The 13,854-nt window shown below is 40.3% G+C and overlaps 1 protein-coding gene across 6 annotated transcripts in view; it reads left to right on the forward strand.

Annotated features, from left to right (window-relative positions):
• The window catches only part of lrp1bb (low density lipoprotein receptor-related protein 1Bb), a 287,103-nt gene that overhangs the window by 77,083 nt on the left and 196,166 nt on the right, over positions 1-13,854 (forward strand). For all 6 annotated transcript variants that reach the window (XM_036004184.1, XM_036004187.1, XM_036004188.1 and 3 more), the window contains exon 2: positions 1,863-1,976. In XM_036004184.1, the coding sequence (XP_035860077.1) occupies positions 1,863-1,976 (114 nt within the window). The remainder of the gene's footprint in view (positions 1-1,862; positions 1,977-13,854) is intronic.

Genomic DNA, 13,854 nt, shown 5'->3' on the forward strand with positions numbered 1-13,854 from the left:
TAGCTAAGGAAATGGCCCTTTCTGCCACCGATCCGCTGCTTTCCAATGGCAATCAATGCAGCTTTAAAGGCGTAGGAGATATCCCTTTAGAGACTTCAGCAAGTTGAGCATGTCTCTGCCAACCTCAAGCCCAGCATGTATTTATTGATGCCTTGCTATTTTTTGAGAGGGAATGTAAATTATGTAGTAGACATATTCAGCTCATATGCAGTTAATTTATGTGCTACAGTATAATATGTGTTTAAAAAGTGCCAGTATTTAGGCTGAGCTACTTGTTTCTGAGATAAAATGAAATGTAAAATTATTAGTTTTGGTTAGTAATTATTGTCACAATATCACATAACATAGAATTTTACCACTAAACTATCAAATCATACACTGTCCATCCATACTATTAAGGTTGGTGCTGGGGTATTATAATATTTAATGCAGTGACAATCAGTATGCATCGAGGTTGTTTTTTGTTGAAGATCACAATATTGTGTTGCTTGATGATGGTTAAAAGAAGCATATTTGACTGCCGCCAAGTATTTTGGCTTAACATAAAAATAGTCTGTGTGATTAAGTTAACAGTGTTTTGAGAAATATTTGGCAAGATCAAGTTGGTGCTGTTCCACTGTTTAGAAGCAAAATAATGATCATGGAGCTATTCCTCATGCATTAGGCTACCTTGAGATACTACTTTCACCGCTTAAACATTACATGCATCAAGGGGTTGATAGCTTTGGTGTGCAATTTTAAGAATGTCCTCCTTTAAAACCTGAAAAAAGAGAAGGCTTTGAATATTTCAAAAGAGACCTTCATTTAAATGGTAAGATTTCAGATATATTGCATCAGTGGGAATAGGAGAGGCAGAATGGATGAGATGTTTGACCTTTTCAGATTTGTCCCTAGGTAGTGAATTTGCTGGAGGGTGCCGGGGCAGGGAGTAACGGTGCGTTGAATTATCACTCTCACTGTTCAAACGCTGCAGACCTGATCTCCCACTTGCTCCACTCCCACCACTAATGGGTTAGAAACACACTGGGAAAAAGATGGAGCTAGAGAGCGAGTGGGTGGGAGCGGGGGATTTGAGCCTGTCTGATTGTCTCTGGGTTAAGCTTAGAAACAAATTACGGTTTTTGCTCGGCGCTGAGGAGAAGTATCGGCAGGTCACATTGTGGTGTCAAATCTTTAGCAAAAGCTGGTGTCATTTTGCAGAATGATCGAGCTGAGTCACTTGACAGCTACCGGCAGCAAACATGTCAACGCTGTGACGGATGCTTGCTATATTGAAAGGCTATGATGACTTTTTAGTTGACTGGGCTTTCACTGAACTCCCCCAGTCTCACCATCAAATGAAAGCACAAAACCAAGGAGGGAAAAAGATAAGAACAAACATGCCAAACTGCTTTGTGATAGTTTGCCAATGCGCAAAGGTCTTTGTTAGAGGACAGTAGCTGTCAAAATTACAATACCCGGGCAGCATCTGTGTCTGCCTCTTTTCTATATTGTGGTTTGCAAAAGACATGCCATTGACAAAAGGACATACAGTCCTCTATTGATTGTCAGCCTTCAGAAATATTCATACAATATACCTGCAGTATCTCGAAAATCATTGGCTTTAACTGTTTCATTCAGCGTCATGCTTCCATTGATGGAAATATAATAATCATTTTCTGTATGTCAATGCTTCTTCACTAGTTCCATTTACTGCATGTGGTTCTAAAGAAAGTCCAAGTAAAGCCTCTTCCTCTCCACTCACACTCATGTTCAAGTGTTCATGTTTCTTCTGGTGAAACATTCAAGCCACCTGTTCACGATCATCACCTCATGCTGCATCTTTTCTGTCTCTTTCTCCACCCTTTCTTCATGCCATCCAGAAGCCATCTTGTGCGACGTAGGGGAGTTTCACTGCCACGACCAGCAGACCTGTATTCCCGAGGCCTGGCTCTGTGATGGTGAGCCCGACTGCCCCGACGACTCAGACGAAACTTGTAAGTCACTCATTCCATCCATTACTCACTAATGCAAAACTGTCATATGGAATTCTGCCACAGCGTCTCATTTGTCAGCGAGTGTCACTTAGTATATGAGGACTCGTGTTAACATGCATTAACACCAAAAAGGTGTCCTTTTTAGTATCAAATACTCCCTTCTTCCGCCTATTGGCTTGAAATGTGTTAGAAGTCTGCAGTGTCCTCTTTCACAGAGAACACTGCTGTGGTCATTTTGAAGACATAAAGCTCTCTCACATCTTCTTTGTAGCTGCCTTGGAAGAAGGCTACAAACGAAGCAGTGCATTTAAGTATATTTTGGTGAAACTTTGAGTGTTTGAAACATACTTGGCATCCAGGTGGACAGCAGGATTGTGCTGCAGAAATGCATTTTTTTTCATTGTATTTTCCTATTTGAAAAATGTTCAACATGGTAGTACACTGTAACTGATATACATTTTGTGCTACCTCACCTCTAACCCAGAGTATACTGGTATAGGCTCTAAGCTCTCGCTTGCACCCTGCACATGGCTAAGCAGGTGGAGAAAATCAGTGGAAACAATTACTTCTTTAATGAGCATACTCTTACTATTGACATTTAAATTGAGAATTTACAAGTATTTTCATTTCCGGTGTCTATTGATGTGTAATAGAAAACCATTCAACTCATGGATATGTAAACTTTTTGTTATATTGTTTTTGTCTAGTGTGTAACACTGTGTCTAGTATATAATGTATTATTTTGTCTAATTAGTGGCCCTGCACTCAGTGGCACTCTATCCCCAAAGATAGTCCAATGAGGTAGCACCAAATCTGATATTTTACAAGGTGATCAGCAAGTCACTGTGATTGTGTTTTTACCCAAACATTGTGCTAATGGCACCATTTACTAGTCGCACAGTGAATGGCTGTTTTATTCATGTTTAAATAATGAATTTGTGCTTGGTGATTGAGGTGTTTATTCTCGTATTGCCACCAGTGGCACATGATACATTTTGCAGCAAAATGGACTGTGCCTCCTGTCCAGTACATTGAACTCATCAAATTTAGAGTATATCGTCAAACTGTGATGGACGCCATGTTTATGATATAACACCACGCTGACTCTTGTCATAATGACCTAACCTTAACTCAAACACTTGATCCAGATATTGGAACTGATGTTATAAAACTGTGGCAGGCCAATCACAATTTTGGTACCAAATGCATTTTGTTATGGTGTTTTGTACTGCACTTGGTAGAGATCTGTTTTTTATCCAACAACATTCTATTTGACTACTACTTATCTCCAAGAGCTGAACAGCACTAAAAAGCAGCTCATCATTTCAGAATAAAGCTGAAGACAGCCAGTCTGGTTAAAAATGGGGTTTTATTGGGAGTGCGGTATTATTCAGTCAACAAGAGGAAGTGATGTATTATGCTGTGAAGAATCTGCTTGGCAGATCCGACTGCACTCGTTAAAACCTTCATTCGTCCTTCACATCAGAACAGGATGTGTCATGCATTCTCTTGGGTATTGTTATTTACACACTTCGGAGACATAGATTTCCTTTAATGGATAAACAGAGCACTCATTTCATGTTATTATGGGCTGGATTAGCCTTTGTAAATTATGATGAGTCTATCACAGCCCAAAAAAGACAACAAAACCAAACTATTAACATTCACTCCAGCTTCCTTGCCAGTGTAAGTTATTGGGTGAAATTAGGGCTTTATAGTTTTGGCAGTGACATCTGTGCATAAATTGACCACAGTGCCCAATAATTATTAATGCCCTGTGCAAGAGGTCATATATTAAGTATAGGCTACTTGTGGTAGTGGTGGTACTAACTGCTTATGACAGACACCATCTGTTAACATGTTCACAGCTGTTTGCATGCTCTCTAATGTATGAATGTAATAGAGTGGGGACTTGTTGAGGGAGTTTCCCAGGCTCAGTGCATGTTGAGATAGGGCATCACAACACTGTAGCCCTCAATAGGAGTCAGGAGGTATAACAAAGAGATCGAGGTATGGATAGTCTTTCTTCAAGACTGCAAAAGTAGATATTATGCCTAGGTCTGTTGCATCCTTTCCCATGAGGTGTTGTAGGGTAATCGCTACGTATATCAGTCCACCTTTAATATCTTTTGCTTCTCTTATTGAATGCCTAGTTTTTCGGTCACATCCTGTGTGCCATAAATGTTTTCCCATGAAAGGCTGTCTAGGAGTGTTTAAAGAAGCACTCCACTGATTTTACACGTGGACGTCAGTGTTTTCTTTGTGATGAGTTTGACTCAGCCTCTGAACACAGTGTAATGTATGTAATGTATGTAGAGGCCTTTTGAGTTTAAGGATGTCATCAGGGCATTCTTAACTTGGGCTTGAGTCTGTGTTACAAACTGGAGGTATGGGCTTTGAAATAACTAGGCATTAACTGTGGAGGCAGGGACCGTCTGATGAAAGGCACTCCACTTGTATTACAGGACATGTAATGTAAAACAAGTGTTTTTGGAGCTTGACTCACATTAGGGACGAAAAGTCAGGATATCTCGGCCTCTGCTGCATTCATTTCAACCATTCTTTTTTAATTAACTAAATCGTTGCAGTACAGTACCTCTTTAAAACACAAGATTTGCCAACAGTAGGCTGAGCAAAACATTAGCAAGAAGAAGAAAAGAAGAAGACATACTTTAATGATCCCCAAGGGGAAATTACATTACACAAAAAATAGATATTCTGTAATGAAGATAGTTGTGGATTCATATTTCAACGTGAAAAACAAGGGAGAGCTTTGACATGAGTTTGGTGCATATTATAAACATTTAAGTTAAGTTTAAAGTAAGTTAATTTCATATTCAGTTTTACTGTACGTAAAGGTGGTGCTCCGTTGGCAGTTCCCAGCAGATTTCTGATATCGTCTCTGATTGGTTTCTCTGTCATCTATGATCTGTCACTCTCCCTGTGTGAAACCGTTTTAAATATAATAAATATAATATAAGCTACACGGTTGCTGTGGGCCAAGTCATATAATCTCCAGAAGGCAATTAATTATCACTTCAATTAATGTTGGCTCCATTTTATTTACAATGCCTGCAGAAAGAAGACCTTGCATATTCATCTAAAGAATTTGGCACAGCTCATTATCATGGATTATGTATTGATAGAAAGGGAATTAGATCTGCCTTGCCCTGCAAACAGAAGACAGGATTGGAATGTATTTTGCCCTCTTGATTGATAGCAAGGGTTGGGATAACCTGTGACAAAAAAAATCCTTTATATAGGATGATATGAACTGAGCAAAGCCATAGAGGATTAACATAAAAGCACAATAAATGCATGGTGCAAACCATCAGTACTTTGATTTCACTGTGAAACATGTGGGTATTATATGGAGGAATTTATTATCTGAAGGAAAAAGGCAAGGTAATACATTAAATTCCTGCTTGAAATATCAAAATGTTGGTGCCACTGATGGCCTCTCTCTTCCCTGCGCTGGTTCAGTCAGGGAGATGTAATCACTGCATCTTCAGGCCTGTGGGGAGGAGGGAGGGGAAGGTGGCCTTGGATTGCATTACCTAGAGACTAGAAGGATGCACCGGTCTATGCGCTCAGCCGTGAGCCTCACAGGACTGGACAGCTGACGACAGTTATTCAGGGAGCTGAGAAAACTGTGTGCCTTGAGGAATGTCTAAAGAAAACCCAGCATAATGGCAATTCTCCAATTCTCGCAAACGCTTTCTGTGCAATAAAGAGTCAAACTTTTGCTGTGTTTTGGGGCCAGAAAGCATCTTGTGTGGTGACAATTAAAGTGGAAAGATTGAGAGTTTGCCTAGAGTAGGATAATCACATTCTTAGTTTGTGCATCATACTTACAAGGACGTCTAAATGTCAAGGGTGTCTGGGGACATACAGATCTGCAGTTTGCTGTGCATGTAAAAAAAGTGGAACAGCCATAATTCACTTATTGTAAATATCGTTTCCAGTATAATGTTATGAAAAAACGTTGGTGCTAATGGCTGTCTGCATGCAGTACTCGCCCTGTATTGATGCTACACACTTGCAAACACTGTCTTAGAACGTAAATCCTTCATGAATCCTTCAGGAAAGGATTTCATGGACTTTTGGCTTCCCTCAGTAGTGCTGCCACGAGGAGCTTTGTGAATCTGGTGGACGTGGAGAGCAGTGAATCCTTTGATTGAATTGTCACTCCCAGAGGAAAAGACAATAAAAGGGGTCAGTGGCTGACTTCAGAAGCATGGTCACAGAAACTGTGTTTCATGGCTCTAGCTTGCCTCGACCCAATCAACACCGATGATGATCTCAGTGTCCTCGAGGCACCAGGGAGGAGAACTGTTCAAAGACAGCTCTCTCTGGGGTTCTTGTACTTATTCCCCTTTTACAACAGGGGATGGCATCTCTCCCCATGGCTTCCTCTAAAGTCCTCATCTTCTCTATACTGAGCTCATCAGTATCCTGCACAGAGCTTGAAAACAAGCAGCATGATGACTCAACACTGGGGTGCAGAGTGTCTATCTCATGGTTATGCGACTTAATGTATTTTATTGAGGCTAGGTGATACTGTATCTTAATGAAGTATCTATACATGGGTGTCATGTCATGGAAATACTTATATGTATTAGAATACTTCTACCTAAATCATTTTGTCTTGACACTTGTTCTATACTGCCACGCAATATACATTTTGTTGTTTGTTGGAGAAAATAGTGGGTTATCTTTGCCGTAACTTCCAAAGCCCCCAGAGAAGCCAAGACAGAATCCTGTAACATCAGTTACGGTTCTTTGTCTTTGTTTTGCTGCACTCTGGAATGCTCAAATTGAGTTAAGGTACTCTGCCTTTGTTTTGCTGTGCATCAAAGTGAAATTACTCTTGCTCACTTACGGTGTTATGCCTTTGTCTTAATATTACTCATCAAATTTCTGACACACACACACAGTAGCTTGAATAAAGTTTTAAAGCAAATAGTGTTGCAGTTTTTTTTTCCCCACTAACGTTCCATCTAGCTTTTAAGAATGGCCTATTGTGGGCTCCTGGGTAGCTCACCTGGTAGAGCGTGGACCCATATACAGAGGCTCAGTTCTCGACGCAGCAGTCGCGGGTTCGACATGCGGCCCTTTCCTGCATGTCATTCCCCCTCTATCTCCCCTTTCATGTCTAAGCTGTCCTGTCATAAATAAATGCCTAAAATGCCAAAAGAAAATCTGAAAAAAGAAAGAAAAAAAACCGCTAATCATTATGTCGATTTTTGGTCATATTCCAGTCCAGTATCATTTATTTGTCGGCCTGTATACATTCACTGCCAGTGGAAGAAGCAGTATGCCCTATATACTGTATGCTGTAGCAAGGGCAGTGGGTGTGTGGAGGTCAGGGTGGTGAATGGTCATGTATTGAATTGTAAAAACAATGATTTCAGGTTTTGTAGAATTGTCCAATATCAATTTTCTTGTCTGGTGATAGGTGTTGGTACTGTATATCACAGCTTTATGTTTATGTTTGTCTGTCTGTATGTTTCGGCTCTGCGTGTAGGCACAGTGAGATCCTTTGACAATCACAGCCAGATTCCTCTAACTACATTCGACCGCTAAATTTAATTCTGATTGTGAAGTACATTTCTTAGATGGTAAACCCACATTGCCGTTTAAACATTTGGGAGTAGTTGGCAAAGCCCCTCTAGAAACTCTGCTTTAGGAGTGCAGATAATATTTGATCTGTATGTCTGTGATGAAGCTGAAGTAACTATAGTCAGTGTATTTCAGGCTGCCTATAAACATCCTGCAGGGTATTTTATCTGGCAAGTCCCATATTGAAATAAATGTATCACAAATGTGTTGGGTTCCCATGAGAATTGGCGCCATTAGGATGGAGGTTTAGGGGGTAGTGTAGCGTAGCACCTTGTTATTGAGCTGAAGGACAAGGCCTTTTGCATTATGTAACGTTTATTTTCCCTCCTCTCCATCTCTCCCTCTGCTGACACGTAACCCTTCTGTTGACTCAACAGAAAAAGCTAAACCTAAAACATGCCAGTATTACAAATGCAGCATGTTTCCTGTCAAGCATCTCTTCTACATTTTGTGAGAATTATTCACTGAAAGTGCTAGACTCTTTGAACGTCTATGAGACCATTAAAGCTGCATGATTCTGCTTTCACATATCACTGTCTTCTGTTAAGATGATCTGTCTACGGTATTAGAAAGCTCACAGGCTATGTTGTCATCACACTATCTCTACAACATTTAATGTGTGTGTTTGTGCAGCCAAAGTTAATTGGTTATCGTGTTTGGCTCTTCAGCCCTGCGTCTGGTGCCTGATTGAGGATCAAATGCACTACATTGTCCTTTGCTATCAATGTATTTAACCTGCCACACATGTATCGTGTTTGCATGCATCGTAATTGACTGGTTTTTTTTTTGCAGCAGGAGACTTTGAAATGAGACTTTTAATTTACTGTTTCTCTCCCTTTTCCTCTCAACATTTAGAACAGAACTTATGTACACTTTCTCTGGCTTGTGCCATCTGTTTTACCAGTAGTTTCAGTAGGCGGGGAACCGACACAACAAATATTTTGTGTAGTTGTGTTTCTGTGTGCTTAGAAACATTCATTCCCATGGAGGCAGTGTAATTCTCTATGATTAAGACCACCTCTTCTGTCGAAATGTGATAGTTGCTTTAAAGGAAAGTCATCCTCTTTGCCCTTAACATTTCATCTGCTCGTAGTCAGTCCTCTTCATGCTGCATTGCCCCTGTTTCTGCAGTTTAACACATTCCCATATGTTTGAGCATTTGTCTTAGGCAAAACATTAGTGTAAGAATGACTTCCCTTGCCTGGTGACAATCGTACATCCGTGCTATGTCTCATCCATGTCAGAAGTGAAGCACTGGGAAGAGAACATCACGGCTTTGTCTTTGCTCTCACAACCCCCATCTCAACAGTTAAACTGCACTGACACATTTTCCCTTTTGCATTCCCTCCGAGTATGAGTATTGTAAATGACATTGTCCCAGCCTGTCACCTGAAGAACTAAAGAAAAAAGGCATATGTTTAAACTTGGCGTGCTGCTTAAAGTACTAAATTCGACATTATCTCCCTGCTGTTGCGGCAGAGAATAAAGCATCAGAGCGATATCAGCATTAACTCAGAGCAAACACAGTGACACATTCTTACCACAACACCCAATGAGAATAATAGCCTGTAAGACCACTGGGATGAGTGCTGTTCACCTCATAGTTATACAGTAGCCAGGACTTGTCTCTCAGTAAGGGTGAATGAGAGGCCTTTTATTTATTTATTTATTAATCATAATTAGGGCTGGGATGGTTACCGCATTACCGCATTACCGCAATACCGCGGTCACGTGACGCCTACCCCAGGTCTGAGCTTGTCACTGTCATCACCGCAAAAAAACATCGGCCTGCACATGTGTGCACCTTGTGTCTAATGATATGGATTTATTGATTCTAATGACATGGCTTGTGTCTGATGATATTGTGTCTTACATGGATTCAAGGTTTTCTAAACAAAACTTATCATCAAAAGATGGAGCAAATCCGACCTTTCGCGAGTTGGGGAGTGCAATATTCCATGACACATAATAACATTCCATTTGTGTTGACTATTAGGCCTACGTATATGCGAGAGTAGCCTACCTGTGTAATGTCTTGTATCGGAGAAATGTCTTTGCCTTTCCTACTGTGTATTACGGTAGGAAAGGCAAAGACATATCTCCGTTCTCAGCTGAGGTACACATTAACGTAACAGCTGCAGTGTTTACCATTGCACATTGGCCTAGCAACGGAGTTTCCTTCTGTTTATTGCTTTATCCCGATAAAATGGACGTTTCGTAGCCTAAATCAGAGCGGCTTATATTGGTAGAGAGAGCAACAAGTTAGCGGACTGCCTCTCTGCTCTCTGTCTGCTCAGCTGCTGACGGGCTGCACTCGGGCTGCAACATGTTGTAAGGTTTAAGCCGATGTTTTTTCGGGGGTAACGCCATTCACTTTACCGGCAGTATTGACAATAGGTAAAGCCACCGTGTCTTGAGAAGCTCTAGCTTGTTGTTTTATTGTTCACTTTTAACTCACTTTACATCATCTTTGCTATCTCTTTTTCCTCTCGCTTTTCCTCACAGCGGCACTCATACGCTACTCCCCGTTACCGCTCGCTCTCCTTGCGCGACCACACAGGCACTGATGTCACTCACTTAAGGCACCCTGCCATTCTCGCTCTAACTTACGCTACTCTCGTAAGGGGGTTGCGGTATACCGCTCTACCGCGGGAATTTCTTGCTTTTCAACCGCGGTAAGAAAAAATCCATACCGTCCCAGCCATAATCATAATGGGTAGTACTCTTACAGCCACTCTATAAACATGGTCATAGTCCAATGATCATTTCAAGCGAGCAGAGTTAGTGCCAGAGGATATTTAGCAAGAGAGAAAATGCATGCCCTACCGCTCGCTGTGTGTATTCTACTCTAACCATGGTCCTCATTAAAGATGCCTTCAAGCCAAAAAAGAAGACTTATTTACTTGCTTATACTCAATGGATTTACACTATAAGTTGGCACACCAATTTGTGCTATGAAACTCATTACATAGTGTGAAATATAAACAAAGCCAAAGGTCAAGACATTTCACTGAAACCATTATAATTTAATGGAGAATCCAAGACCAAGGGATATAAGAGCTCCTACATAACATTTGAAAGACATATGGTTAGTTTGCAGTGTCATTCACATACACAATTCAAACCACATTTTGAAGTGCTCTTTCTCCTGACTTGATCAGTGATGTCGGCAAATCTTGACTGTAGAAAAGACAACAAAACAATTAAATTAAATGTTGTTTGCCATTGCTTTTGAAAATGACACATATTAGCGCTTTCTGATGCTCCTCTATCTTGCCCTCTATCTGCAGCAGCCATTCTTAAGGGGGATCTATTTTATTTTTACGTTAAATGCAATCCTGAATTCAACGTGATAAAAGTAATGCAGTTTAGGTAAACCTTGACGTCACAATCTTATTGCATGAATGACATTAAAGTGCTCATATTATGCTCATTTTCAGGTTCATAATTGTATTTAGAGGTTATATCAGAATAGGTTGACATAGTTTCATTTTCAAAAAACACCATATTTTTGTTGTACTGCACATTGCTGCAGCTCCTCTTTTCATCCTGTGTGTTCAGCTCTTTGTTTTAGCTACAGAGTGAGACATCTCACTTCTGTTCCTATTCCTATCCTTTGTTGAGAGTCGCACACAGGGGCGCCGTATAGGGGGGAAAAGTTAGGACAATTCCAAGGGCCCATGACTGACAGGGGCCCCAACAAATAGGTAAAAACTAATATAAAATTATTAAACCATCATCATTCAGTATATATATTTCAAATATAATAATAAAATTAATGATCTCTTTGTTTTTACTTGTTTTTGGCAGTAAAAGTTAAATATCCCCATTGACAAAAAAAGTAAACATCCATATTGACCGACCACCCCCCTGTATCTGCATGAAATGGTTTGGTCCTGACTTAGCGCACTCGGTAAACAGTGTTTAGTTGTCAGTAGGCCAGAACTACAGTGACCACAATGTTACCAAGTAACGTTAAATCAAAATCTGGTTTTCAAAAAAGGAAAGAGAGAAAAGAGAGAGAGGAAAGACAAAGGAAAGGGTGTCAAACTGTAACCCAGTTTTTCACCAAGAAAGGTGGGTTGCCTATAGTCTGTGAGTGGTATTAACCTGTTGGCTTAATGTCCATAGTGAAATAAGCTAGCTAGTGTTAGCCTACATTTAATCAGTGCAGGGAAACGTTTAGCAAGATATTCATATTAAATCATTGTCCCTGCCCCTTTTAGCAGACTTAACAACAGATGAGTCAGCAGCACCCCAGTCTCCCCCTAACTGTGCCCCTCCCTGTCCCAGTGAAGAAGGTGAGCAACATTGTGTTCAATGACATGCCAGTTAGCATCATTGCAGGGAGTCTGTGGGCATTTCTCTGTCTCTCTTGCTCTTTTTACCATTACAAAAAAGAAAATGAAATATTTATTAATGACAGAAATTCAAACACATTAATAACAATTATTTTCTCACATAATGATCATTATGAAATAAAAGAAAAAAACAACAACCTACTGTCTGTACTGGATGCTGGACAATTGGAAACAGTGAGTAGCTTACCTGAGCCTGCATGTAAGATACAGACAATATTAACTGTATTGAACTACAAGAAGCAAGACAGTTACAAGCCTTTAATTAGAGTTATGTAAAGCTTTTGATGGGAAAGTTAGGTCCTAGAGATGTGGTGACAACAGCTGCGCAGAGGGGGCCCAATTAGATTTTTTCTCATGGGGCCCAAAATTCCTGGCGGTGCCCCTGGTCACACATGCACAGTAGCTAGGTAAGCACTGCTAGCTTGTCAGTTGCATAGTATGAGGTCGTGCCATCCTAGCAGCTAGGCGAGCATTATAATGTGTGTTACAAAGTGACGCACGTTTGTTACAGAAGTAAAGGCTGGACTACAATAGAGCTGTTTGGAGCAGTTTGTGAACAGTGTTTTCTGTTGGAGATGGTAAGTCCCTTTGGGGTGGACTTTGGGCTTTTTCACTTTGAAAACCTATAACATGCACAAAAAGATATATAACACAATAAAGGAAAGGGAAAAACCATAATATGAGCACTTTAATTTAGATGGCATTATGACAATTGTGTGTATTGATTTATTTGATAAAAGAATGCCAGCATTAAACACAACACTGTATATTATGCTCAAAATGCGACCATTTTCTCTGTGAGTATTGGTTTTAGCCTCTCTGACTACAATATACTGTATGTATTATTCATTTGAAGCTGGACCCAGAACAATTAGATTAGAACATTTGCATAATGGTTGGTCACCAAAGTATCTCTATTGACTAATTATGTTGTTGTTTTCCAAATACTGATAAATTGGCCATTTTGCTGTGTTTTTTTGTATGGTGTTTCTCAAGTGCAGCTTTACTACATTGTCCTGAGGCTGCTCATTCCTTTCTGCGGACTGATGTATCGATTGTTTCTTATACAGTAGAGCCAGAATGTCACAGATGCCAACACCCAGCTTCATTCCACTGAACAGTGGCGACATTCCTCCTCGCTTTAAAATAGATCTGATTGAATTCTCAGCATAATTCCCAGCAAATATTAATAAGAAAAGGCTAATGGGTCCTTTTTTCGGTATTAGTAGAATCACCTACATATCTGTATGAATGCTGCCTTCTCTATGGAATGCACATAACTTGACACAAATCCAACATTAACGGTAACATACTATGCAGTAACATATTAGTATTTTCACTAAGCATTCTGCTTTTAGTAGAGCTGTCTGTCTGACTATATCGAAGAGGGTCGACACAAAATACATAAAGGCAATCATATACAATGCATTGTTGCATTTGCTAGACTTAATTATATTAATTTACTACTGCTGTTCAGTAATTAGTCAAGTTATGTCAAACCTTGGAATGTTCTTGATTGGCCAAGTCAGTTTGGCCTCAGTCCAAGTCAGCATGTGTTCCGTGTGCTGATGACCAGACTGAAAGTGTAAAGCTGCCGAAACAAGCAAGAACCGAAGATGGCTGCAGTACAGGCCTGGGAGATCATCTCCAAATGCTGGCCATGCGTATCCACAAACATGCAAAGGCATACACATTTTCCCACCAGGGAGTTGTCCAGTTTATACTGTGCCATTGGCTGCTTCTCAGCAGCCCCATGTGACTAGCCAGGAGTCAAATGGTTGCTCATTGTCCTGTTGAGGCTGAGAAAGGAAGCAAGACTTATTCAGTACATAGTCATTCACAACATTTAATCCTGTGGTCATAAAGTAAATTTGTTTATTTCCTCGATCTGTGAA

This window comes from Sander lucioperca, chromosome 8, assembly GCF_008315115.2.
Source record: "Sander lucioperca isolate FBNREF2018 chromosome 8, SLUC_FBN_1.2, whole genome shotgun sequence".
In the NCBI taxonomy this organism is placed as follows: Eukaryota; Metazoa; Chordata; class Actinopteri; order Perciformes; family Percidae; genus Sander; species Sander lucioperca.